The sequence below is a fragment of the Prorops nasuta genome, unplaced genomic scaffold (genome assembly GCF_024137725.1).
Source record: "Prorops nasuta isolate Cenicafe-Biocafe unplaced genomic scaffold, Cenicafe_Pnas_1.2 PNAS00104, whole genome shotgun sequence".
Lineage (NCBI taxonomy): Eukaryota > Metazoa > Arthropoda > Insecta > Hymenoptera > Bethylidae > Prorops > Prorops nasuta.
Genome location: NW_027116901.1, coordinates 11775 through 38382, shown reverse-complemented (window position 1 = coordinate 38382; position 26608 = coordinate 11775). Strand labels below are relative to the sequence as shown.

Sequence of the window (26608 nt, the reverse complement as noted above, 5' to 3'; positions counted from 1 at the left end):
CGCGAAACCAACCAGAAACAGGAAACTTTCTGACCTTTTCGCTCTTTCTCCTCTGCTTGCTTTTCGCAACTCCAACCTCATCGTGATTCTCCGCGCAAACAAGGTCGCGCGCAGATTTTGTCAAACTCTATAGTTACCGCGCCTGTATATATACTGCCGTGCATCTAATAGGTATTATACGTCGTCGTCGCTTTTTAAAAACGTATATTGCCTCGTTGGGAGAGTAACGCATCGTAAACGAAGCAAATTGACGGAGCAGTGATATTATTTAATCGCTATGTACGTATATATGTATACCTAAAGATGATGGAGGGATTCCCGTGCGATAGCATCGAGGAGAAAGCAAACTACAGCTTGACGAAAAGAAAAGAAAAGAAAAAAAAAACAGAAGAAAACAAAAGAAAAGGGGTGATATTTAAGAAGAGATTTATTTGTCGTAACGACCGTCGGTGAAAAGAGTGCCAAAGAGACGCTTTCTCGCGATCATTCCTCGAAGAGACTAGATCTTTTTGGTGCGCCGAACAACTCTCATCGTTATTCTTAGCAGAAAACTGAAACAAGGCCACAGTTTTCGTGACTCGTTCCAGCGTGTTTTACTCGATTTTACTCGACTCGACGTGTTGTAGCATTGCTGGACAAATTTACTGCCCGGAACTGCGGTTATTCGTTCGAATCGCGAGAGTCGAAACTCCAATGCGGAATATATAAGGACATTGGTGAAAGAGAGATTTCTAAAGTAGCGGAAACCGCGAGTCCGAGACGTATGTATATACAGATAAAATAATAATAAGGGTATATGAAGCACAGGATTCGTTCATGTTGTGGAGAATTTAGAGGCGCGTGTATATACGAGTGTCACTGGTTGAATTAGCAGGATGAGATATATGGGCGGAGGGATGTTTGAGTATGCAAAAATGTCAATTAGCATGACGAAGTGGGCATGACGAACGTTGCAGGAGCAGGTTGCTTGTTTCTTCGAAGAGTCAGTGGGATAATTGGGTCCAATGCAAATTGCTCGGTCGACGGCAGCAGGCAGGACACCAATACGCAACAGCGAGTAATTCTAGTTGACGCTGCTGGCACTTATTATCTAATCGCTCATCGGCGCCATTCAGAGTCTGTAAGAAATGCGTGTCCTTGACCGAAGAGACGAGGCGGGCTTGGGAAAACCATTTATTAATTTCCTTTTGACGGACAATCCTTGACCGAGGCTCGAAAAAAGCTGCTTTCCAGCATAATGCATGGATCTATCGCGACCGTGCAGTTAGATCGTTATCGAAATCGTTCGATCACCGGCAGCTGGTCTGCCCGTGCACCGAGTATAATGTTAATTCATGATTACTCGATTTCTTTCCACCGAGACGGCCTCCCTGTAAATTATTATCTACAGCGTCATCCAGCCTAGAGAGTAGAGATATTGCTGAGCCAGGGCTACCAGAGGAGGGTTGAGAGAATAAAGCATTCTGCATATTGACGGATACGTTTCATTATTCAGGACTATCCATGCTTTCTTCCCGGCTATCAGCTTCATCCATCATCCTCCGAGTACACGCTTGCGTTGAAAAATCTTATATTCGCCGAGCATTACAGATATTTCGTTACCAAGGCCATGCAGAGCTGCTCCAGATCGTTGATATAGCCGCGTGCAAGAACGCTCGTGTCATACGTGTAAATATTATCCAAGTATCGATTTCTCGGCATGATATCGCAAAACACTTGACACGCGAGATCGCAACACATAACAGTTTATTACAAAGGGTGAAAAAGAGGATCGATCAAAGCCACGATCAGGCACGGAGTGTCAAAGATCGCATAGTCAAATTTCTCTCTCCTTTCTCCAACATGCAAACCTATATATATACACATATATGTACACCTGAAAATGTTCTCTCGATCGAGCAAGACAGACTCTTGATCTTTGACATCCGTAAATCTTTTATTGATTATAACGAACAATGAGGATCGGTGTACAGCGTGAATCAGCCTTTAGTCGTTTAATCGGTCGATTTAAACGTCAGCCGATGATCGAGAGAAGGTTTGGGGCGAAGCTGCTTCCAAGTACCGGCCAGAAGAGTGTCGCGTTAATCGTTAAGAATAATAAGTGATAACCGATAAACGACGCTTGGACAATGGTATGCGTACATACGTGTGTACATAGGGACGTCGTATACGAACTTAACGCACCACGCAGGCAGAGTGAAACCGGAAGGACGCATTATTACAAGCGTTTGTCCGTACGCAATGCGCATGCGCGCTCTAGCACGCTGACAAGGCAGCGCAGCGGCGATTTGCTACTTGTAATCAGAAACCTGGCATCGTCGGCAGATGGCAGTAACGAGGGATTCCACGTCCACCACGTCCACCTATCATCCCGTGTGCCGTATGATTGCCAAGGATTTTTCCACTTGTTCGCCGCACACTGGTCCTTCGTTACGGTCAAGGATCCCCACGATGCTTCGAGAGACTCCCCGAGTCCCCGCAGCCGATATTAATGGATCACTCGAGGGCGTAAACTCCTCTCGAGTTATCCGATATCTCCTACGTGTGCGTCCAAACACTCCACGAAACACACACGCTCCATATCCTGAATTATACTCGAGCGCTCTTACACGCTCGTGCACCTATGAACACATCGAGAAACAACATCTTTCTTAACAGAGCTGGTATCGAATGATAAATATGCTAACGAGGCATTTTTTCCTCCCACCCCCCCCCCCCTCCTCCCGTATCCATATCCAACGGAGATTTTTCCTACGTCAAACTAAAAGTTGCTCCGTGTTTCTTCGAGCGCACAGTTCGAGATCCACTGTTTACTTCCTTTTTTGCCCAACGATACGATGCCTCGGATATTATATCTATATAGGCAAACGGGAGCGAGGGGCGTTTGCATGTTTTCGCGGTATTCCGGGTAAGCGAACTGCTGCTAGCCGAGTGGCGAGTCGCGCGGAGTAGCGCAATGATGGAACTGCTGAAATAGAAGTTCGGTCCGCGTTGGCGAGCGTTTCAACCAATTCCAAGAGTCCTGTATAATTAGTCGTAAATGTTGCTGCAACCGAGCGTTGGATTTCTTGCGAGCAGCGTGCCATCTCGTATCGCTTTGTGACATCGGGCCATTGCGAGAGGCAAGGCGTGAGCTGCAATGGCATATTGCACGTTGACGTCAAACGAGGCAATAAATTCTTGTGCCTTTCGCGCGTACACGAAAAGTGGCGATGCGCGGACGAATGTCAGAGATTCTCTACCGAGTGGCCGCGCGCTCGCCTCCCCTTCTTCACCGGACGCGACGATTTTATCTACAAAATACAAATCCTATCGGAGTAATTTTATCGTATCGGATAAGTTTACGTGTAAACTCTCGCGAGCGAGCATAATTATTCATCCCGCTTTTCCTCCTCCTCCCGTGTGTGCGCATCCGAGAAAGAATAAAAATGGGAAACACATCGGCTAATAATAGCTCGAGGAGCGAAACACCTCGATCCATCGACCAATGAAAAGATGGAAGATTTTTATAAAAACACTTAGCGAAGTCGATGTTTCAGATGTTTGGCTAATGCGCTCGATTTAATATCGTTTGACATAAACGGTTTATCTTTAATGCATTTTCAATAATAGCTATTCCCGATATACCAGTTCCTCAGGAATGCTTGTCAAACGCACGAGTGCAAGGAGCACGGCTGATAACCAAACGTCCTCGACTTGTTTACGAGAGGCTAATTAATTCACTCTGCGTTGTCGCTATTGGGGTTAAAAACCTACTGGATAGACGCTTCTAGAATCTTACCCCTGTGCTCGTATTAAGAGACGCTTGCACTTTTTTTCTGCTTCGATCCCCCCCCCCCCCCCCCCCCCTCCTAAGGTCACAATATCGTTCCTAAACTTCGCCTATCCACCACGAAATTGATTCGTCAGAATGCTCTATACGCGACTGCAACATTAGAAGCGCGTATATGCAAGAAGTAAGATCGATTGTATTATGAGGGGTCAAGTGGTGGAAACCTTTGCAATAAACTCCCACACCAGCAAGTGACCTGTATATCTTCATTATTATCCGGAAATAACATTCAGCTGCGCAATTATCGCTCATTATCTCTGCTAAACAATCGACTGCCTCCTCTTATATATATATAGGTGAAGTTGCTCGATGTTTATCCCCCCAAAGGTTCTGCATAGTTTGTCAAATCACCGCCAGAGGTTCCATTGTTTACTCCTCAAAGTGTTTGGCTTCCTCGAACAGAGTGGATAATTGTGTGTAATTGATCCTTTAACGCACTGCCAATAAATTAAGAGGCGGTTAAAACTAGCGACATTATACACACACACATACACACCTCCTTTCTGTTTTTTATTCGTGTATGCGCATAAGTAATACATTTTGGAGCAAAGTAACATTTATTTTATTGTTAACCGGTTTTGATAGTTCTCTCCCAGTCCATTCAGAGTTTCCTTATTCAATGATCCACGTGTGTTCCAAGAAATAAAATCCGTCGTGACTTCATTTGCACGTTCCATGAATGATGGAACATTAAAAGAAACACAAATATATAATTACCGTTGTTCCATTTGGCCTGCACATTTCTTACGCAATCCGTTAGCGACGAATGGACTATTCTCCGTTCATTTAATATTCATTCGTGTTGTCGCGTTTCCACCTGTAACTAAATTCGCTTAACTACCCACTATTATAGTCAAAGTTCGCGTAAAGCGCAACAACGATCGACCAAACACTCGCCTATTTCCGTACACGTTTTCGAGAGTAAACTCATCAACTGCAATGTTTCCAAGACCAACGCTAATTCGCGACATCCGTAAATAGAGATCATTCAAGCACGGCTTCATCAAAGTTCCAAGTCCATCGGAAAATTATTTATGCCGACTAATAAAGCAACGTTAAAAGTAGTTTCAAACTACCATATAGTTATATAGATGCGAAGGGGGGCGAAGCGACGCGTGAATCAATTGGAATTAGCGAAGAATTCACCATGTGCGCTTATCTATAGTAGCGACACTCGAAGCTTGGTGTAACGCGAAGACGATTAAAGGTGATACAGTATAAGGGCAGGCACGAAACGATAGAGAGGAAGAAATATGTCGCGCGCGCCACGTGTTGGATCGCAGCATGATCCTTCTCGCGTGTGGCCAATTGCTGTGAAGGAAGCAAGTGCGTGCAAAATCGATATACGTATAGTCTCCTGCATATATGTACATTGGAGACCGATTGAAATTTCGCGTAAACAAACTCGTCGAGTTGGATAGAACGCAAAGATCACGCGTACACCTGTTTCATATACAATGACGGATATTGAATTGGAAATGTTAGGCGTGGAACTGGAAGTTTCGCGTGCGTCACGAATCAGTTTTGTTTTTATCATCAACGAGTACTTAATTGCGAGCATCCATAATGCGACATACGCCACGTCGAGAAATTGCAGAATATTCAAGAAAACGAACAACAAAATATACTATTAAAGCTTTCTCTCTCCCGAATCGCGTTAGCTTGGATTATTATATTTCATTCCGTCTCTACCACATATTTTAGTCGTTGCAACATTTTTACAATAATCTCTCGATCGCTGCGCAACGCACGCAGCGAAATCACTGGCTGCGATTGTTCGAGCTTGACGGACCTGCTATATATATATATATATATATATATATACCTTTGTTCCAATTGTGTAGCTCGAAGGAAAAACTGTATATAGCTTTATAAAGGTTTAAAAACTTGGAGAAACGAGTGGACGACAAACTCGGAAGATATTCCAGTCTGGTAACACGCGATGTACAGGGGACTTCCTCGGCACGTCCGCCGGACTCGAGGATATTTCTGCCGTTGTGGCTAATAGTCGAAGAGATTACTTTGCTGATTTGCGCAGCTTCTTAACGCGTATAGCTATAAGGAATTGCAAGCCGGTGGCCGGTGGTCGTTGGCTGCATGGTTTTCTGCTAAAAAGTCAGCAAAGCAAAGCGCGCCTCAATCTGGCAACTGCTACTCCTACGCGCTCATCCTTGCACTCCTGGTTTCGCGGTGCACGCGGTGTATATGCGCAATCCGCGCAAACCACTTGGCTCGACTAACGAATTTCAACAGTTACTTCGACTCGTCGTTGCATCGCGTAACTCTTACTTAAACGAATCTCGGCCAAAACTAATTGAAAAGCCACGCGAAACAGCCTACGGACCATAACAAGGAAATCGCACGCCACCGCAAAATTATTATTGCCAGCTGTTACTTATTACCTCTGCCATGTTGCATATTAACGAAGCTTGGGAATATCGGGGCCAAGATAAGGCACCGCTGCTCTCCTATACGGTCGTGCGCGATCGTATCTCCCAGTCGGAGAGCTGCGTCTAGAAAACGCAAGGACGCCCGCGTGTCAAAAATAATGTTACGAGGCATCGATGGCCGATGATCTGGGCTATAGGCAGCATATATATGTAGATAATGAGCAGTGCATTTGGCAGCACGATGCCTCATCGCCGATTACAAGAATGTTTTGGCGCAGCCGGCAAGATTTTTCTTCGACCATATCTCTCTAAGCGGATTAACTTATATCGCGAATCAGGCGTGTTTGGGAACGTGCGCGCACATTGCGTGGGCTCTCGTAGAACGCACGTTGGGTCGCGACAGCCCGTTGCCATAAGCCCGTCACGTTTACGAGATCACGAAGGTAGGAATGCGAGAGGGCCCTTGCTGGCTTCGTCAAGCCGTGCCAGTACTGCGAGAACTGCGAGTACTCTGCTGCCAGTTGCCACTCTCCGCACGTGATGACCTACGGTTTTGTTGCTCCCCTATACATATATATATACCCTTGCAACGTGCTCGATACTGAAACCTGTTGCGTAAGACAAACCGAGCTCGAAGGGCCGGGAGATACGCAAATTCCACGAATCACATTCTCATTTAAATTGCCGCTGTGTGGCGGAAAGATATACCATAACGAGATATGCTTAAATCTTAAAGGAGGAAAAGAAAAACAGACATTCCTTGGCTGCGATGGCTCTGTTAAAAAGACACGGGTAAACGGCTAGCGGTAGGCTTTAGTTAATCGAATAATTATAGAGTTGTTTGGACTTGAATCAGAGTTACAATTTGGTTTTAAGACTGCTAATTAGTGAGCTACTTTCTTCCTCTCTCTATATATATATATAAGCGTGCGTGTTTCAGCAGCGTCTGTTGTTTTTCTTTTTTTGTTTTTAAAAAACGGTACTATTTCGCATAATGTTTCGTAATAAGAAGATACTCGAAGAGAGCATCTATATAACACAGAGCGTATAGGAATTTTTCTATTGGTAGCAACAGCCAGTAGATACTGCTAGTTCATCATATAATAAGTTTTTGCATCAACACCTATAACGACTGGCGATTCTACTCGTTAATTTGTTCCGCAAAAACAATCGCCATGGAACGAGTAGTCTGGCGTCGGCGTTGCTGCTTCTGTCTCGTTATTAGCAGCTTAGAGCGCGATAAAACCTTAATTAAATAATCAATCTCCCCACCACCTGCCGGCTTATGTTGATCAACTAGTTTGTTTGTTACACCGCCGTCGCTTGAATAAAGAGAGACAAATTATGACTCTGGCATAATTATAATTACGCTTGTTCCTTAGGTTAAAAGGTCTTACGAATCCTATCATTTCTCGATCAAACAGATTCATGCAAAATCAAAGATTGTCTATAAAAATCCACTTTAATCCTTTATCGTTATAACCAACCACATTGCAGCTATAGTGTAAATAATCTCGGATAAAAACCCTTGGCTTACATCTTCTTCGAGCAAGTAGTGCATGACTAACGTAATCATTTATTTGTATTTCTCAAAACGGGATATTACATTACATTATTTCTTTTTATTTTCCTCTTTTTTATATCGCTAGCTCTAGGCGTCACTAGGAGGCTATCGTTAGTTTTTGTTTGTTTTACAATTTTCGCTAATATCTGAGAACGGGACTTTCCGGACTCCCGAATGGCGAATCCATGTTTCGGAATAACGAGACAAGTTACTTAAAATCGTCACCCCGTTCTAAACGGCTGAACGCATCGTTAGAACATATATGACCAGTTTTGCTGGCACCTTTTGCAGACGTTATTTAAATTATCGAGCCACAAGCATTGTTGCACATAATTGCAGTAATTGTTAGGAGGAACGGTTAGGTTTTCACCTTTTCGAACGTTAAATAAAGTAAAAATGAAGATTTATATGAAAAAACTAAAAGTTAATCGTGAAAAAATAAAGTAGTCAATATACTTTTTCATTTCACAGAAAATAAATTAATTTTCCTATTTAAAATTGATAAAGTATAAAGTATACTCGTTCTAAATAATGTGCAAAATACTTTATTATAAGGTATGGATTGCAACCTTATAGGTATAGAGTGCAATCTGTGGTACGTAACAACGAGCACTTATCGAGTGTTAATGAGAATGGGGAATAAATGGCGTACTAGATGAAGCTGTGCAGTGTACCGTGTTAGAGAGAAAGATTTGATTGAATGTTTTATTTTCTAATTTCAGAAAGCTCGGAGAAGCCGTGACAGTAGCGAGGCCAGGTCGAGGGAACTCCATCCCGGAAGAAAGATTTGTCATTTGGTTGGAAGCGTCGACTCAAGATCGCCCGTGAGAACAGCAGCAGTGAATCGACCTTGAAAGAAGATAGAAAAAGCAGCAAGAGGAGCAGCGAGGCAAAAGGTCCGCTGTCCGTCTCCTCGAGATTTATTCGAGTTTCACAATTTGGCCTGTCGTCGTAGTGGTGGTCGCTCGTGACCTCAATCAGGCTCATTCACTCACATCCACCAAGGTTATACGTGCAACGACGCCTCCACATTTTCCTCATCCCTGTCCAATCGCAGCGCGGCGAGTCTTCGCGGAAGCTCTCCAACAATCCCAGCGTTGAAAAAATCCAGAATGTGAATTTATTGTTAGAAATCTCAATGGGATCGTCGGGTCACGGCCGGAAGCTGTAGTTTCTCCAAGTGAAAAGCTGAGAAAGAAATCAATTTTGAGTGAAAGATAGAGGAAAATTGGCGATACTAGTGCGCGAAGATGAAGACGATGGGAGATGTCGTCGGTGATACTGTGCAGGAGGAAACCGGAAGTGGCTCGGAGAACCCTGCGAATGGCAAGGAATTCGGCCAGAGGACGCTCAAGTCATTGAAGAGAGGATTGGGCAGGCTCTGGAGACGGCACAGAGGAAACGCCTCGATCACCGAGTACGATCCTTGTTACAAGGTCGCCTACCTTGGCAACGTACTCACCGGATGGGCCAAAGGTGAGCCTATATACAAACCGCTTCATCCTCACGCACATGCACATTTTTATTTTCCAAACAGCCGCACCGCCTCTTTTTTCCCTCTTTTTCCTCGATAATCTCCGCACGAAAGGCCAAGTTTCCACCCATCCCCCAATCCAACCGCTCTTCTTCCACGTCTTTTTAGCCCCGCTTTATCATTTTCCAGCTGCAAATTATCCAATATTATCCGCTCTCGATCGTCTCGCTTTTATCTCGGTCTTGTTTTTTTTTATCAGACCTCCTATATTTAGATTCGCTACTCAATTGTACATCCGATAGAGAGAGAGAGAGAGAGAGAGAGAGAGAGAGAGAGAGAGAGAGAGGTTTCTGTCGTTTTCAAAGCTTCGATTAATGGCGATAGAAGGAAGGATTCTCGATAAAAACCCACATCAGACGCGATTGGCCTCAATCGCTTTCTTTCCTTTGGATACTCTTTGCGAAAGGATTGCGTACTGCAGTCGCGTCGGTTCATCTTAGCGTGGGTTTTTTCTATGCGTGTTTCGCTGCACAAATCGCAGTAGCTCGCCAAGCCTCGGAGAGCTTTGGATTGCCGTTTTGCGGTGACGGACTCTTGGGGAAATAGCTCGGAGTATAGCATATATATCTATGTGTATTTGTACAGGCTGATATATTGGCTATATATATATATCGGTAGGGGGAAGGTCTTTTCTTTACTTTGTATTTAAATATTTCATACCGAGCTCCTGCATGTTGTTACTGAACTATTAGGATTGTTTTGTTGCTTCATATCCTAATAACTGGCAGCGGTAACATTAAAGCCATACGCAATTTACGCGCAGCTTTATGTAACCGCGATGCATCCTTCGGTTCGGTCGCTGCACGCTTTGCCAATGCAACTCTGCACTTTTCAATATACAAAATGACTTGTTTACGCATTTGTTGACTTTGCCTCGGTTCTTATATGGCTGCTGCATATCCGTGCTTCTCCTCTCACCAATATTAATCCTACGCTATTTCCATACCTTCTGCATCGATCGTTGACATTTACACGGATCATGCTAATCAGTGGCATCCGCGTTGTAATTATCTAATAAATTTAACAAGTATATTTGTCGGTCCGGTGATATTCCTAATGAGCTCTGCAATTTCATGACGTCTGTCACGTCTCCTGACGACTTGGACTAACATTTAAATAACAGCGTGGAATCTGACAAAAAAAAAAGAAAACATTCTAGACCGAATGACTTATTATAATGGAATAGTTTCTTGTTCCATCTATACTTCCACCTCTTGTTTATTTTTCATGCAACGTGCAATTACCTTCCTGAACGAAGCCTCCTAAAAAGTTTTGCCATTGAAATATGCAACGGACAAAGAGCACGAAAGATTAGCGTTGCTCGTTATTGTTCAGACTATATCTAACAAGGGACATTCGAGGAGAACCTAATCTTTCTTACGACTGTCAAGCGAATTACGTAAATCTTTTTTCTTATCTATTCTCCGCACTTAAGTAGATTTTTTTTACGTAAACGTTATTATTGAATCTTCTATTTATTTTTCAACGTGCACGTCAAGTTCAAAGTTTTACTCAAATATATTTACTCGTTTGGTGATCCATACTTACTCTATTATGTCGAGTTCTACGAAGCTTTGTGTAATCTGTCACGTAAGTTTATGGAACGCCAGGCGATTCGCATTGTTTTCGTTATTAATTTGTTATCATTATTATTGTTAGGAGTCACGTACTACACACAATCCTTAGAAAAAGGTCATAAAGTAAAGTCAACGCGTTTTATATCGTCCGCGTTCGCAGAAGGAAGCTCGTATTCTACCGAAACAAGCTAAAACTCTCTCGGTATGACGACCTGAAAATCATAATATTTTTGTTTTAACTCACATCCCTCCGTATATACTTACAGTGTACTTTAATCGTAACAAGCTCGTTAACTATTATAGGATTTATATGGCGACGAATTTATCGGTTAACGCTTCGACAACGAGTAGTTTCAGGTTTGTTCCTGAAATATTGCGCGCCTGGTCACATCTCGACTTTTCTCTCGTTGGTGCTGTTGGTGCCGTTGCTGGTAAAAAGAAACCGCTCGTCGCGATTGGCCATTCAGGACGCGAGCAGACAGCGTCAAAGCGAAGGAATGTATCGGCGCGATTACTGCTATTACGCGGTAAATATGTACGCGACATCAATTCTTACGATGATAACCGTTACGGCACATTATCGCTCTTCGCATGATTCTTTCGACTCAACTAGCAAATACAAGGCTATCTACAACATATTATACATATTATTATCATGGTCGATATTGTATATATTGGTTAAAATTTTCTAACGTCGCGTCACATGAAATATTTCGGGATGTAAATTTTAGAGAGGGATTTTTAAAAAGATGGTAAAGAAAATAGTTACGGAGATAAACGAACGTTTTTGTATGTCCCTATTTTGGAGCGTTTAAAATAGTTCTTGCGATGGATTTGGACCGTGCTGGCCAAAAAATATTTTAACCTCAAGTATAAAAGTGAAATATATTCTTTTTGATTCTGTTTGAATTATTATTTGATAATTTAACAATAATTTTCCAATTATTAAGCAGAAGCTAGTCTAATTCGAAACTATAAATTATGTCTGACTAGTACAGTCTGAATCCACTGCAAGAACTTCCTTTTCTTACTTTTCACACACAATTAATATCTTTATATTCGGTTCGCTAATCCACAATTTTCTTTATGCCATTTAAAAGTACGAAAATCATACATTAATAAATTGGTTTTTTGTTTAATCTAAAGTCATTGTGAGATGCTTTTTGAATATTATAAATAGGAATTGCGTCTCGTCTTCTGTAAAGAGCAACACATAGAGCATATTTATCTAAAAGTTCTCTTATAGACATATCTTTTAGTCATCCAATTGACTAAAATACATTTAAAAGATGTTTTTAAGTCACTTGGTGCTGTATGGGATGTTAAAATCAGACTTTTCAAGTCATTTTTTCCTTAGATTTTCTTTGACAAGCTAGGTCGAAAAAAATGCATCATATCCTTTGAATTTCGGAGAACAACATATATTTTGTTGATAACTATTTGCAGGAAATGCAAATAGACAAGAACCACCTTAAGCGACACCCTGTGCAGGATGAGCCCTCTATTGACGAAATTGGCAAATGTTTTATTTATGGAAAGTTTCACGAATACGAGGTACAATGACAATCGCCTTGCTAATGTTACGAGTATGGGCGAAGAATAAATTTGTTTGTAGCGCAATTTTTGCAGCAATTGGCGAGGATTTTATTGCTATCGTGAATGTTCCAGTTGATTTTACCGACTTTATTGGAGGCACTTGGCTCTCGCGAGACGCTAATTACAGTTACGAGCGAGTAAAACTGAGCTGTGAGCAATAGACCACTGAAATACGGCGATGCTTGGAAAACGTAGTTGGGGTGGTGGTTGGGTTGAAGGTCCTGGCTCTCTGGGATTTTCAGCCTCGTAGGCTTTACATATATAAATATACGTTTATACACGCGTAACTGCAATTCTGATGCGTATTACGTGCACTCAGCAGGCACCGATACACGTTCGACACGCAGATCGCCATTGACTGCGCTTTACGAGCGTTCTAACCTCACTCGCGCTTAATTTATCACTCGGCAGATAGCGCACCACGCAGATCTCGCTCTCGCCACTCGCTTCTTCACTTCTGCTCCACTCCACTTGGCTTCGCCTCACTTCGCTTCACTTCTCTCAATCCACCAACCTTATTTTCTTATTCCCTCTCTCTCCGCGACCAATCTCTCTCCACTGCCACGTAAACAATCAACTGCCAGAAGACGGCCATCTCAAACCGCTAAGCTCGTAAAACTCGACTTATCCTAGATTCCTTTAGCTTTATCCATTTTATTGCCCCGAGAAATCAACATATCACGGCACGGAGTTGGAGAAGACAAAACAATAACACCTTTTTATTTCTCCTCTAGCGCAGCCATTCTCCATGCTTCTCACTCGAGAACTTTACTGCGTCCGTACCGATCGATCGCCGAAAGAAATAACCTGTTTTGCATTTAGAGCTTTTTTCCCCCTAACGGATTTTAACGCATTTTAGCGAGTGGTAAAAATATTTTTCATCTTTTTACAAATCATTAGTGGGTTTTTGTCGGATTCCTGATTGTCTCGGGAGATGGGTATAATGGCTGGGAAATGCCTTTGGTTTTGTTTGCACGGTCGTCGCGTCGAGGAGAAAAAGGATTGGGAGCGAACAAAAACTCGATTCCACTTTTATGCATCCACGCACTTTATCTTCCGAGGTACAAGCTTACTTTGTCAGAGGGAGTGAGCGATATGCAAACATTAGTATAGATGGCGTCACGCCGGCATCGAGTTAATGACAGCCACTTGTGCCTCGCAATTTATCATTGGCTGTCGAAGAGGAGACGGTGAAAACGCGCGGTGGCATCGGCTCTTAATCGCCGTCCAGCTTTTGTGTACATCGACTGTAATTAACTAAAGGGACAAACAGTAATTAGAGCCGTTAATCGAAGCCTCTTGCACAGATACTTCGTCCTCTGCGTATTCCTCCCTACAAAGTCTCGTGGATATAGACGAGTTCTCTCTATCAACACAATCTATTGATTCTCCAACTGTTTACTCTCTTGAAATATTTTATTTTTCCTCTTGAATAATCATTTGCTCTTTTTCAAAAGTAGGCCAGTTTGTGTATTACCGACGCAGAGGTGAAAATTGCCAGAGATTCTCGTACAAACGTTGTACACTTGCCATTATAATACGGTTCACCTTACCTTCACGGTTTATTATTGAAAATCGCTCTTACGTAAGAGCGTACACCAGCTAAGACGCTTTCTATTTAAGGTCACGAGAATGAACTTTCAATACTGAATTTTATCTCTCTAAAAATTTCTTCTTACGGTACATCCTGATCAAGATAAGCTTCGTTTAAGCGGTACCGTCAAAACTTAACTCTAACGCTTTCATTCCAATTAATAATCTGCTACTGCGCCTGCATCTACCGCGAGGTTAAATATCAATCGCACTGAATTAGTGCTTGATCCCTATAAAACTATACCCATCACCTAAAATAATAGAAAACTATTAGCAGAGCGATTAAATCAAGGATCAACTTTATCACACGTACGATTATTTTCGCTCATAATCTTTTCTTCCGAAATGACCTTGCGAATTGAAAAGAGTTGCGAGAGATCAATGGAGAGTCTTTAAATAGAAATTGGTCATTTCTGTCGCGGTGCTATTGGCTAGGTTAAAAGTAGAAGAAAGCGAAGGTATTCAAAGCGTAGAAGACGATGGTTTCGCCTGAAAACGTGTACACGAAATTTCGACACGGGAGTTTGCGGTGTCCCGGTAAGGTTGCGCCAAGTGAAAAAAGACAAGTGGAGGGGGGAGAATTATACGGTGCAATGACCGGACATAGGCGTATGAGAAGGGGGCACCCCTACTTTCTCTGCATACCTTCGCTTCGCACTGGGTCGGCCTTAATCATCAGGAACGCGCCATTATTACGGTACGTTTATTCGGGATCGCTATAGTATTTCGCAGCGATTAATTAATCCTGTATATTTTAACTACCGATCCCGAATCACGAGCCATTTTCATCTAATCCTGGAAGGTCGCGCAATATCCATTTTTATCTCTCTATCTCTTTTCTCTTCTCCGCGTTGGGTCGCGCAAAAGCCCCGCACCGTTAACCACGATTTTCCCACGTAACAGTTAGGTACCAAGAGGAGTAAATGAGAAAAAAAAATAATCGTTTAAAAGGACGGATTAAAGTCCCGAAAGCCTTCCTTCAACATTTAAACGGTGTCCCTCGTTTATTAACCTGCAGCATCTTCACGTTTCGAAGATACTATAAATCAACGAAATAAATCCGTTGCGTCCGGATCCCTATATTTTCCATGCCTTCTATATTCAATCGCATTCGAACGCATTATAAAAAGTCAGAGGACCTGTCTCGAGAGTCAAGGTCATCGTTTCGTGTTCTATAACATATATAATCCACGTATAGTTTGATCCTGGTTTTTTAATGCCAAGAATTGAGATATCGGGGGAGCTGTACCAGTCTGCAGTAGACAGTGTAGACGGTGAGGCATACATATAGATAGATAGATAGATAGAGAGAGAGAGAGAGAGAGAGAGAGAGAGAGAGAGAGAGAGAGAGAGAGAGAGAGGCTTCAGTCCAGCGGGAAGAATAATAAATATAGGATGCCGAGGAGAGAGAATTCTCCAACTGGCTTCGCCGAATTCGCGCATCAGTTTCCAGTTTTATCCGAACTCGTTCCTGTTGGCCTTCGCATTGCTTTCTTCCCTCCCGCGTATACGATTCTCAGGGACTAAAGCTAATTTGAATTTACGGAAAAAAAGATCAATTTATGGTAGCTACTGGCAGCCTCTTAATATACACGTACACATGGAAAATATTGCATTGTGCTCGTTAATTAATTCATTCGTACATGATAAGAAGGAAATCACTTTTAAATATATCGAGAATCGACGCTCTTGTGCAAATAGGCCAATATGTATTGATAAATTGAGTCCAATGATGCGCGCACAGTACTTATTTGTAAATCTTTTTAGTGCCAATTGAGCTTAAGCAAGCACTCGCTTGTAATTTACATATTGACATATGTAGGTTCTTATTTAATGGTCTCATTGCTGTTGGCTAATCTTTTTACCGTACTGATTGTACAGCTATAGAATTCCAGCATTTTATTATTGTCGAGTTAACATTTAAACGTTAAAAAGCATCTTTCTTAGAAATTCGATTGATGCTTGTTTAATATATATGCCCCTCCCCCTCCTCCTCTCTCGTCCTCCTTCGACGCCTTGAAATTTTATTTTTAAACTAGATAAAAGTAATGTCTAAAAATAGCGATCGGATTAAACATTTATGAGCTATCTCAAATGACGTATCATTTTAGTACAAAATATATGATCCGAACGATAGCATGGATTATTTAAAATTTAAACCATTTATTTTTATCTTCCAAGTATAATTGGATATAGCCATCCTGTTCTTGTCGGTTAATAGACATTTGGTCATTTTTATATTTAATTTATCTTATCTCTTGTAACAATTAACGCCGTGGTTATGGAATAACAAACTTATCTTTCTAATAAAATTTTATTGCAAACCTATATACATGTGGCACTGAAAAATATTGTGTTTTTATATACGCTTGAAACTGTACGAAAGGGGGAATAATATTACTGGCAGGCGTGATGATCTTGAAACAAAGAGTGATTAATTTTATTATAACATCTTTCTGAAGAAGTTAATCGATTCGCTGTTATAAAGAGAGAGGAAGTCATCAAGAATTTCTCCGAGTTTGATTAGAATCTTCACGAAAGTAATTACTCCTGAATTGTAAATTTCCTTTCGTGATAATGTACCTGCAGCGTTTTACGAGCAATCAATTTCGATTTAATGAACGGCTAAGCTGCGCCGTGAGAACAATTAAAAGTATATTCTAATAGCGAGTACATCGCCCTAATTGCGCTGTAAACTTATTTCTAATGCAGGAAAGGCGCGTAAGACGCGCATAATTCATTTTTCCAACTTATTATCATGGATGACATTTATTTTCGACAGCTCCAGATTCGTCTGGCATATTTCAACGTCGCATTGCCTCTTGGACATTTTTCCAACAAACCAGATTTCACTAGTAAAATATGGACAAGCTCCACTATAAAACTAGAGATTTATAAACACTTGTTTTTATCTTAACAAATACTATAATAAAGTATAGTAGCGGGAATGAAATATTTCTTATCAGAGTTCTCAGCGATAAAATATTTCGACAATGTTTCGATAATGAGATTAATCCGGCGTAATTAATTTTACAGTTGTGGCATCTGGCATGTTCAGTGACATATAGTAGCAAAGCTTAAAGCAGGATTATAGTTGTTGCGATATCTTCGGCATAAAATCTTAATTGACCGATGATCTGAAACAATAAATGATTCAGACGCACAACTGTTCTCCCGTTCAAGCATATACATTTTATTCGCATAATCAAAGATGCATAATCTAATAATTCCAACGCTAACGCGCAGTATTTACTTTCCTTTTGCTTAATGCGTATAGCTTTATTGATATAACGTGTGGCGTACGTGGCTCATATATATTTACTATAAAAGAAATGTGAAAACCGCGATACGATCCTTGCGAAATAGGCGTAGACCGGAAACCACCGGCAGATTGTGCATTTCATCTGTTGGTAACAACAAAGCTTATCGCTTCTCAGTTTTTCAAACGTTGAGTGTTTTTAAGTGAAAAATACAGATTTGGCGCGGAAAAGTTTGCATCCGATGCAATAAATATTTTCAGATTACATTCGCGATCGCCAATAAGCGATAGATAAAACTTTGATATAAAAGAATTCTAAGAAAAACGCGATAGTAAATGTAGGAAGTATGATCGCTTGCACATCCATCGTGTATCGAATGAAAAAAGAGACTTCAAAATGCATGAAAAATGCGACAAAGTTCGATTATCGAATAGATAAAGAAAATAAATCAAAGCGGGCAAAGTCGTAATAAATCTTGAAATTTTACAGGAAGCTATCAATGGGAATGACTATGTATGTAGTGAGAAAATGAGATTCTTCGGGATCTGTGGTCCAGGGATTTGCCTAACGCCGAAGGCAATATATAGTACCGGTTAAAGCAAACCGCTATAGAGCGAGAGCCCCTAAGCCCAAGTTCATGGGTAAATTTAACATCTTAATGCCTATCAATTATATAGCAACGAGTAATGAAACGAGCATATTAACAAATCTACCGTACGTGCCCCTAAACATATATATATACCCGAAGCATCTGTTAGCAAAGTTCCTGGAAGGCATTTGCATAATATTCACGGTGATGCTTCCCTTCCGCGATCGCCCGCACACGTGCGCAAGGTCGATCGCTGAGTAACCTTTTCTCCCGATCTTAAAGCCGATCATTTTTTGCTTCCAAATAAAATCCTATTGTTCCGAATTTTCTGCCAGCCATATACGTACGTATATATATATATACGTGTGTGTATTGTGTGGTGCAGTGGTGGAAGAGGAAAATGCGGATAAATACGTCGAGCGGGAGGGGGGGGGGGGGAGGGGGGATTAAAGCAACTAGCTCGAACGCGCCCGCTCGATGCTTTCCTCCGCCGAGTGTTTGCAAATCTCCACTATTGAAGGGAGTTTCGTAGGATGAGTGGAGAATGCGCCGAGGATAAAAATCAGCTGCATTGCCTTTAATTGGCTAATTTCGAAGGTAGTGTTCCGGGCTAGCGGTTGATGTCGGTTGCCTGGAGAATCCTCGGCGAGAGAAGAAGGAATTGGTTATGCCGACGAGTCTCTCGGCCACTTCCTGTTCCGCGTCGTTCCGGCTGGGCCGTTTCCGATTCGCTCGTCTTCAACGCTGCAGCGATAATTCAGCGCTGAACGCTGAACACTGCCCTCTTCTTTCTCTTACACCAATACACACTTATACCGCGTATAATATGCCTGTACATACCGTGCCATATATACATATATACGAGTTTCGTTTGTCACGTTCGCTCGTCGCGATGTACCACGCACTTTTCCCAGCTCATCCCGGAAGTTACGTAGACGATGGCCTATTCCGGAAAACTCTCGCCGCGAGTTCCTGAGGAAAGTACACACTGGCAAAAATCTATACACATCGCGTTCTTGTCCGCGCTTGATTTATTCTCTTTTTTGATTATTTGTTTATGCGAATAGACTGTGTTGTTTGTGTTGACGATAAGAAATAGTTTGGCGAGTGCTGGAAGCTGATTTATACGACGGTCATTGCTACTCTATTGACCGCGAGACGCATAATCGACTTGGCTGATTCAGCTTCCGCTTTTGAAGAGCCAACTGGAATGGTTCCAAGGAAAGCTTTCCTTTGCACACACGCCGCGATATAGCGTATTTTCATTGCATCCCTCGAATTTATTACCAAAATAAGCAATATCGAACCTGTGCATTTCTCGAGGTAATTATGCAAAGACTGCAGCGTTCCTCGATTAAAGACTATATATCTATTTCTGTACTATTGTGTAACAGCAGTTTATGGATACATGTTCTTTTGATGTACGTTTGGAATAAGGTAATATATAATGCTATAAATGGCTTTTGTTACGCACCGTCTGCAACATTGGCCATATGACTGCAATTCAATGCATCGTTAGGAGCCTATAGCTTCATTAACTTGCGCGAATAAACAAAAACATTAATTGCCGTAGTAGTGACGTTGGACAATTATCGGAGTGTACGGCCGTTCGCCAGCGATAAAAGGACAAAATTATATTCAAGGGTCCGGATTCATCCGAGACACGTGAGAACAGTGATTTATCGGCCGCTGATACGCGCGAATCGACCTTCGAGCTTAGATCGCTATCGAATTCTTGCAAATTGAATGACCGATCGATTTTTCAAACGGATAATCCAACGGGAAGCTTAAAATAGCTGTACAGTGGTTGCATCATTCGCAAAAAGACCCAAGCTAAAGAAGAATGAGAGCTTATTCAGGCTTAATATTCCCGACAATTAGACTTTCATCGTTGGAATGTTAACGTTTGCCTTATTTCCAGTCTGTTAGGTCGTTTTTTGCCTTTTTCCTCGCTTGCTTCCGGTATTAAACGCTTTACGATCGCCGATGGATAGTCAGTCAGCGCCCGCTTCATCCTCGTCGAACACAATTTTCTCACACTGTGTGGCGCTGCAAGCAGTATAGGAATCCTTGCAAGGAATCTTGCCAGAATTGTCACTTTTCTCAAGCTGGAAAACCAACTCGAAGGGATACATATATATATATATATATATATATATGTCAAAAATGCACGTGGCACAACTGATACTTGAAAGTTGCGTATCGACTATACAGAGCAATTTTACACGCACTTAATTACAGGAACATATGCACCTTACGTAAAAATTTGTAACGTTTTTGTGCGAAGCATTATTCTTTTCATGTAGGGACAAAGCTGTGCGCGTGTGTGTGTGTTGGAGAAAATGTTCTAGTCAGTATACGCAGCTTACAAACGAAAAAAGCGGCAATTCTGGCATGACTGGTTTCCACCACTTAGCAACGCTTCATGGTCTCGATGGCCTGGCCAAAATTCAGCTAGGCACCCGCGTGGGCGACCGAGCTCTCCAGTTCAATCGAGACACTTCCATGAAAGACGCATACCGGATCTATTTTTTTATAGAAATGCCGAAGAAATATCAAGACTCGGGTTTACTCGGACACCGCGCGCTTATGCAAAACTGAAAGCACGTTATTACTTTTATCTAACATGGCGGAAAGAGTCCTGGAAAATATAAGCGAGTCTATGTAGAACGAGCTGGAATATCCGCAGAGTTGAAAAAAAGACACATCGCTCGAGTCTTATCAGTTATGCAACGCGTAAACGCGTGTTGCTCTCGTATCGTATATATAATCCATGAGTATATTTCAGTCGTTTTGCTTTTCTTACGTGTCTTTTTCTGCAATTTCAGCCAATCAACGTTCGATGGTCTCGGAGATGCTCCTGGTTGTTGACAGTCGTCAGCTCTAGCTCGGTAAAACTCGGTACAAGAGTAGATCAATATCGTTTTCCTGGCTGATTTTTCATCGGGGAAAATATTTCCGCTGGTGAGCAAGGTTTGTCCCCTGCAGGGATGATCCGCGTAGCTAACATAAAAGCGGATTATTACGGATAAAAACGACTAGCGAGTAAAAACACCGGTAAAAACAGACGACGAGTCTTTCGACTGGTTTTCCAAGTACACGAGTGTCTCAGTCGTAGAAACCTTCTTCCGTTTTTCTTTTTTGCCGATTGACACGAACCAAAGTATCTTGATCGCGTGCCGTCTGGCATTTTGTTGGGACGTTCGTTGGTTGTTTGCGTGGAAGCCTCCTGAGCCTCCAGCCAGCCAGCGGCTCCAGGTTCCAGCATGCGCCAGAGTCTTCTCCGCTCTCTCTCTCTCTCTCTCTCTCTTCGACGCTCTCCGATTACCCCGATAGTCCCCGATATGTTTTCCCCTTTCTCCCACTCTCTACTTACCGATCTACCCGTTGCTCGAGAGCGCCATCTCTTCTTTCCCTCTTTCACCTGCCTGTCTCCTCCTCGAGCGAGACTGTTCGAGTCTCTTGCCTCTTGCCAAGCCAGCATGCAGCCGTGCTTTCCAGCTCTACGTAACTGTACCTAACCTATACGTTTCCTGTATCGCTAAATTGGTAATCCGATCCGAGCATGGAACGGCCAATCGAACTGTATCGAAGGTCAAGATGTGCGCACCTTGAATACACTCTCCAAGAACCAGTAAAAATCTATTGGAAAGCTTAGCCGAAGCCCGAGCGCACCTGTAAACGATAAACACACCTGTTTCGTCGAGTACCTACTGGTACACATGTACAAGGCGTCAAAATCAATAAATTATTTCAAATTATATTGACTTTCGCTCTGCTCCTCTCCTCCCCTCCCTCTCTCGCACTCTTCACGATAAGTTCATAACTTGCTTGCTCTTATAAATTGATTAGTTTGAATAATTATTGGATTTTCAGGCGAAGGTTGCGTAGAGAAGCCAGTCTCGACGTTGTGGCGGAACTACGTCGGTAGCAGCAGACCGGATGTAACAATGCGATTGACGGTAACGAATGGCGGTTTAACGGCAACAACGAAGGACCACGGCTTGACGGAATACTGGGCTCACAGAGTGACTTATTGCACAGCCCCTGCTTCGCACCCTCGGCTCTTTGTCTGGGTTTACAGGCACGAGGGCCGCAGGCTCAGGCCCGAACTCCGTTGCCACGCTGCACTTTGCAACAAAGAGTCCACCGCCAGGAGGCTGGCGTCCACTCTAAATACAAGACTTCAGCAAGCTCTGCTCGAATTCAGGAGAGACAAAGTGTCCAGACAAAATGCCAGGTAATTTTTGCCACTCTACCTTAATTAAAAAAGGGGGAAAAATACTCTTAAAAGGCAGGCTCGTACGTTATGCGAATCTTTTGCGACCCTTTCAACTCCTCCTTTACTTTTAATTATAATTTCTTGACTCGCTTTTCATTCTTCTCATACAATATATTCGTATAAACACAGCCCCTGGAAATTTAAAATTTTTAGCTAATGTTCAGGTTGGTCTAGGGAGCGAAGCTTTTATACAAAATGCATGCGTATAACTAATAGAGAGTTCGAGTTTGCCATCGAACAAAGTTCAACAAGTTTTCCTAAAAGCTTTAGTAACCTGCACTCAGCACAGCGCATCAAACTCGCACGTGGACTTTTAGCAACTTTGTTCCAAAGCTGTTTGTTATCCAACCAACATTGTAATTATTCATTTTTAGCGATTACACACTTGATCATTAATATTGTATCGCGCGAGAAAAAAATACGTATCTCTCTGTAGACAGGTGGTAATTATTGGAAACCACATAATCGTGAGCTTGAAATACTTGCATTATATAAGTGCAAAGATTCGATGAAATCAACGATAATTGTTCCTGATTATCTCTATTAAGTCACTCAGCGAGAACTGGCTGCTGCACATGTCATTCGGTATTATTTTTAGAAGTTAAAAATGTTGCTATTAAAATTCATTAGTATCTCTTCGCGTGTAACTGTTGCGTTTTGTATAGTGTGCGAAGAAAATATTATTGGTAGGCTTCATTAGCGGTCTGATAAAGCGATTAATTAGCGAGCGATAAGTGAGTTGGGAGCACGTGGCTCGGATTTATTAGGTAAGTCAATGTCTGCGGATGCCGATACGGCAATGAGAAATTCATGATCATAGGCAGTCGCACTTGCGAGGTCGTAACCTTTTCCTTGGCATCACAATTCGGGTCAGGCACGATCGTTGATCGTAGGTATATACTACGAGTACGAGTACGAGTCAAGCGCGCACCGACCGGTCACGATTCGGGACGAGGCGCTTGTCGATAACTGTAGGCATCCAGGTCAGAGTTTCTATTGACATACCGGAAAGAAACGCACGGACTTTTACAATCTCTCTCTCGAAAGTGAGTGCAATGCTAGGATGCATTCGCAGTGTTTACAGTCGCGAGTTCTAATACTTAAATGTTATACCGTAAAACTTTATATGTATAATAAGAAGATGCGCATTGGTATACATCGTGTGACTCGATTATATAAATTTTTCTCGTTTATTTCAGATTGTCTTTGGCAAATGCATTATACGAAAATCCTTCCTTACCTCGACGAAAACTACTGCTGAGCACCGGTGGGCAGAATTACCGGCCACCACTGGAGAGATCCAAAAGTGCACCGAAACTATCGGCGATAGAGGAAGATGCGGTTGCCGAAGAGATTGAACAGCAACGGCTTCTCGAGGAATTGAGATCGTTGGAAAGCGTAGCGCGAAGCTGGCACGATCAGGATACTTGGCGATTGGCCCGACTTCTCGATGCATTAAATCGCGAGTCCTCCGATGAAAATGGAAGCATTTCCAGCGGTTGCGAAACTGCGAGCACAGCGACTAGCGAAGAGAGGGCTTTGGGACCAGAAGATCATCACGTACCAGGTAAATTTTCATTCGTTATTTCCATCCTTCCTCTGCTCTATGAATTTTTGTCTTCTCCTCAATGTTTATGTACGTTGAATAAGAGAGTGAAACAGTTTATGCGTGTTTCAAAATTAACAAATATATACAACTGATGGATAAAATGGTTTCCAGGGGAATCGGAGCAACGAGCACGCAGAAGAGTTTTATTCTCCGACGACATTTTGGGCTCGGTACAAGGACCTCGTCGTAATTCGGAGGGTTCTCCAAACTTCATGACTTGCGCCGGAAGTCCTCGATTTCACCGACGATCAACCATCATCAGCAGAAATAGGTTCTCCTCGAGAAGCGAGGAGGAAGAATCTATGGAGGAGGAGGAGGAGGAGATCGAGGATGGGGGCTCGCATTTGTTCGATTTCGAGGACGTGGAGGATTTCGACGAAGTGGTGGACTACAGGCCCAGGGGTGAAGTTTTGCGGAGGATGGATGACTCGCAGGAGAGAGAGAGGCGAATGATCGAGAAATATCCGAGTAGAGTGAGCCACGACTTGTTGCAAAATGACGAAACCTCCTTCCTAACGCTTGATTCGCTGGACGAGGAAGCTGACAGCGACGAGAGTGGTTACGTGGAGGCTCCGCCAAAATCATTGCTCGGTCAGGATGATAGGAAGGAAGACGATTCGCAGCGGCCGCAGCCGCAAACGAAATTTCAGGAACAGAAAGAGAAACTTGATGTCCTGAGAGGCAATAAGATAGCCGAGTCCGAGGTAAAGCGATTTCAAACGTCGAAGGAAGATTCCAAAGAGGGCGTGGAGAATCGTCAGAGAGACACCAAGGATGAATCGAAGGATCCTCTGCTAGCGGTGGATGATAATCAAAGGATCAAAGAGAGAGAGCGAGAGAGAGCTGACTTCATCAAATGTCCAATCTCAGAGACCATCAGGAAGCTGGCGAATGCTTCTCTCCGGAGTTCCAAATCTCTCGACATGACTACGAACAACTGTCGGAAAGCTCTGAGTACTCTGAAAACTTCAAAGTCCTTCGAAGGGACACGACTTGACGAAATTGATGGGGAATCACCGAGTCTTCATCAGCGAAAACAGCTTCTCGCACAGCACGGTGTTATTGTCTAAGTCCTTTTTAGCTTGTACTTGAGAGAAAAATAGTCCTTTTTTTTTATGCGTGCTACATTGGTTGGTAGACATGGAAGAGAGTAAATCTTATTTAGTACTATATAATAATACACGGTATTGAATCAATCCTAGCACGAGGATGTAATTAGATCATTCATAGAACCCCTAAGATAATGGGATCTTATCGATAATTGTATTGTTGCGAACGTCTATTTGCCGATTCTCAGGAGTCGGCGGTAAACTAAGCAATATGTGCTGTATTGTATGAATGTGTATAGTGCTTCTTGTTTTATTTTTCTGAAAGAATGTATTTTATTTTACGGATCTTGAAAGTCGGTGATTAAGTGTATATGCCTGTTATTATATATTGATCGGTATGCACGGTAATCGTGAGTGCATCCACCCCCCTCTCCCCCTAAGTCAGGCACATTTTGTTCGTTTGGGAATGTGTACTTACTGGATAAACTCATCAAGGCTGTTGCCTTTTTATGTAAATGTTAGTGTAGTATACACAGCAGTCTTTAATAGGTTAAAACTATTGGGCGTATTAATCCGTGAGTTTATGAAAATTATGGACTGGTGAAAATCGTGTAAGCTCGATTAAGTTGTTTAGGACAAAGTCTTGTAAATATATGTTCGATGAAACGAACCCGCCTATTTGTCCTTATACGCATCATGGCTAATTATTATGGAAATTCTAGTATATCGACCAATAAATTTTCTTCGTAAAATTAATATCGATGTGTAAAAGAATTCAAAGAGTGCAATACTTTGCCAGAAACGTTATTTAATGGGAAAGGATTGCGAGTAATGCTAAGTCAAAGGTTCCTTTAAGCACAAATTAAACTTTGTGGAACTTTTTCATTCTTATAACGAAAAGAATGTTTGTAATTTTATTTTACGAATAACAGTCGAGAAGAAATCTTCTTTCTGTATTCCCTTGCATTTTTCAGCAAATATGTTGAATCTTTGTTTGATACTATGAAACGCTACATATATTTGATCAATTGAAGCCTGAAAGAATACTAACGAAAAAGTATTTATAGTATTTTTAACAAATTATTAGTTGGTAACGGACAATTCATGGATTATGTCGAATAACCTCAGAACTGTATAGCATGGCTCTTGCTGAAAGGATGTGCCATTTTTATCAGCGTGGTATTTATTGGAAAGCATTATTGCGCCCTTCTCCTACTTTTTTATATGGATTTTTTGTAAAAAAATTACTTGGATGAGGGAATAACAGGATGAATCTTTAGGGGCCCTTTACCAATGCAATTTCAATGAATTTTTAAGTTTCTTTTCCTTTTAAGCTGGAAATGTATTTTTGCACGTTAATAGGGACCGAAAATTTTGGATTCACAATAATTGTAACGCTTGTTGTACGAGAGAAGATGGAGTACAATAAAGGAAATTTATGAAAAATATATAGCTGTTCTCCAACCCCAAGTGACCCTTGATTTTTGCTACAAAGTTGAGTTTAAAGTACATCAGTCTTTGTAAGTGTTCTTTCATAATTATAGGATCGCGTGATCACGAACGGTACGAAATTGCAGGCCTTCAAGTACATGTACCCTTCTAGAATTCAGGTCAATCGATATAGTGGAAGCCCTTCTATGGTGTATGGAACTGGCCGATCCATTTTTCAAAGGAACAGCTAAATAATCCTTTAACGTTGCCTCTTATGTTTTTACTAATTTAGCTTCTTTCAA

The 26608-nt window shown here is 42.0% G+C and overlaps 1 protein-coding gene across 2 annotated transcripts in view; it reads left to right on the top strand.

The window, feature by feature from the left end:
• Positions 1–26321, top strand: part of LOC136784940 (trichohyalin-like) — a 56436-nt gene extending 30115 nt beyond the window's left edge. For both annotated transcript variants that reach the window (XM_066745905.1, XM_066745904.1), the window contains exons 2-5: positions 8509–9262; positions 21812–22175; positions 23417–23784; positions 23938–26321. In XM_066745905.1, the coding sequence (XP_066602002.1) occupies positions 9037–9262; positions 21812–22175; positions 23417–23784; positions 23938–24896 (1917 nt within the window). In that variant the 5' untranslated portion in view covers positions 8509–9036 and the 3' untranslated portion in view covers positions 24897–26321. The remainder of the gene's footprint in view (positions 1–8508; positions 9263–21811; positions 22176–23416; positions 23785–23937) is intronic.
• Positions 26322–26608: the final 287 nt, after the last annotated feature.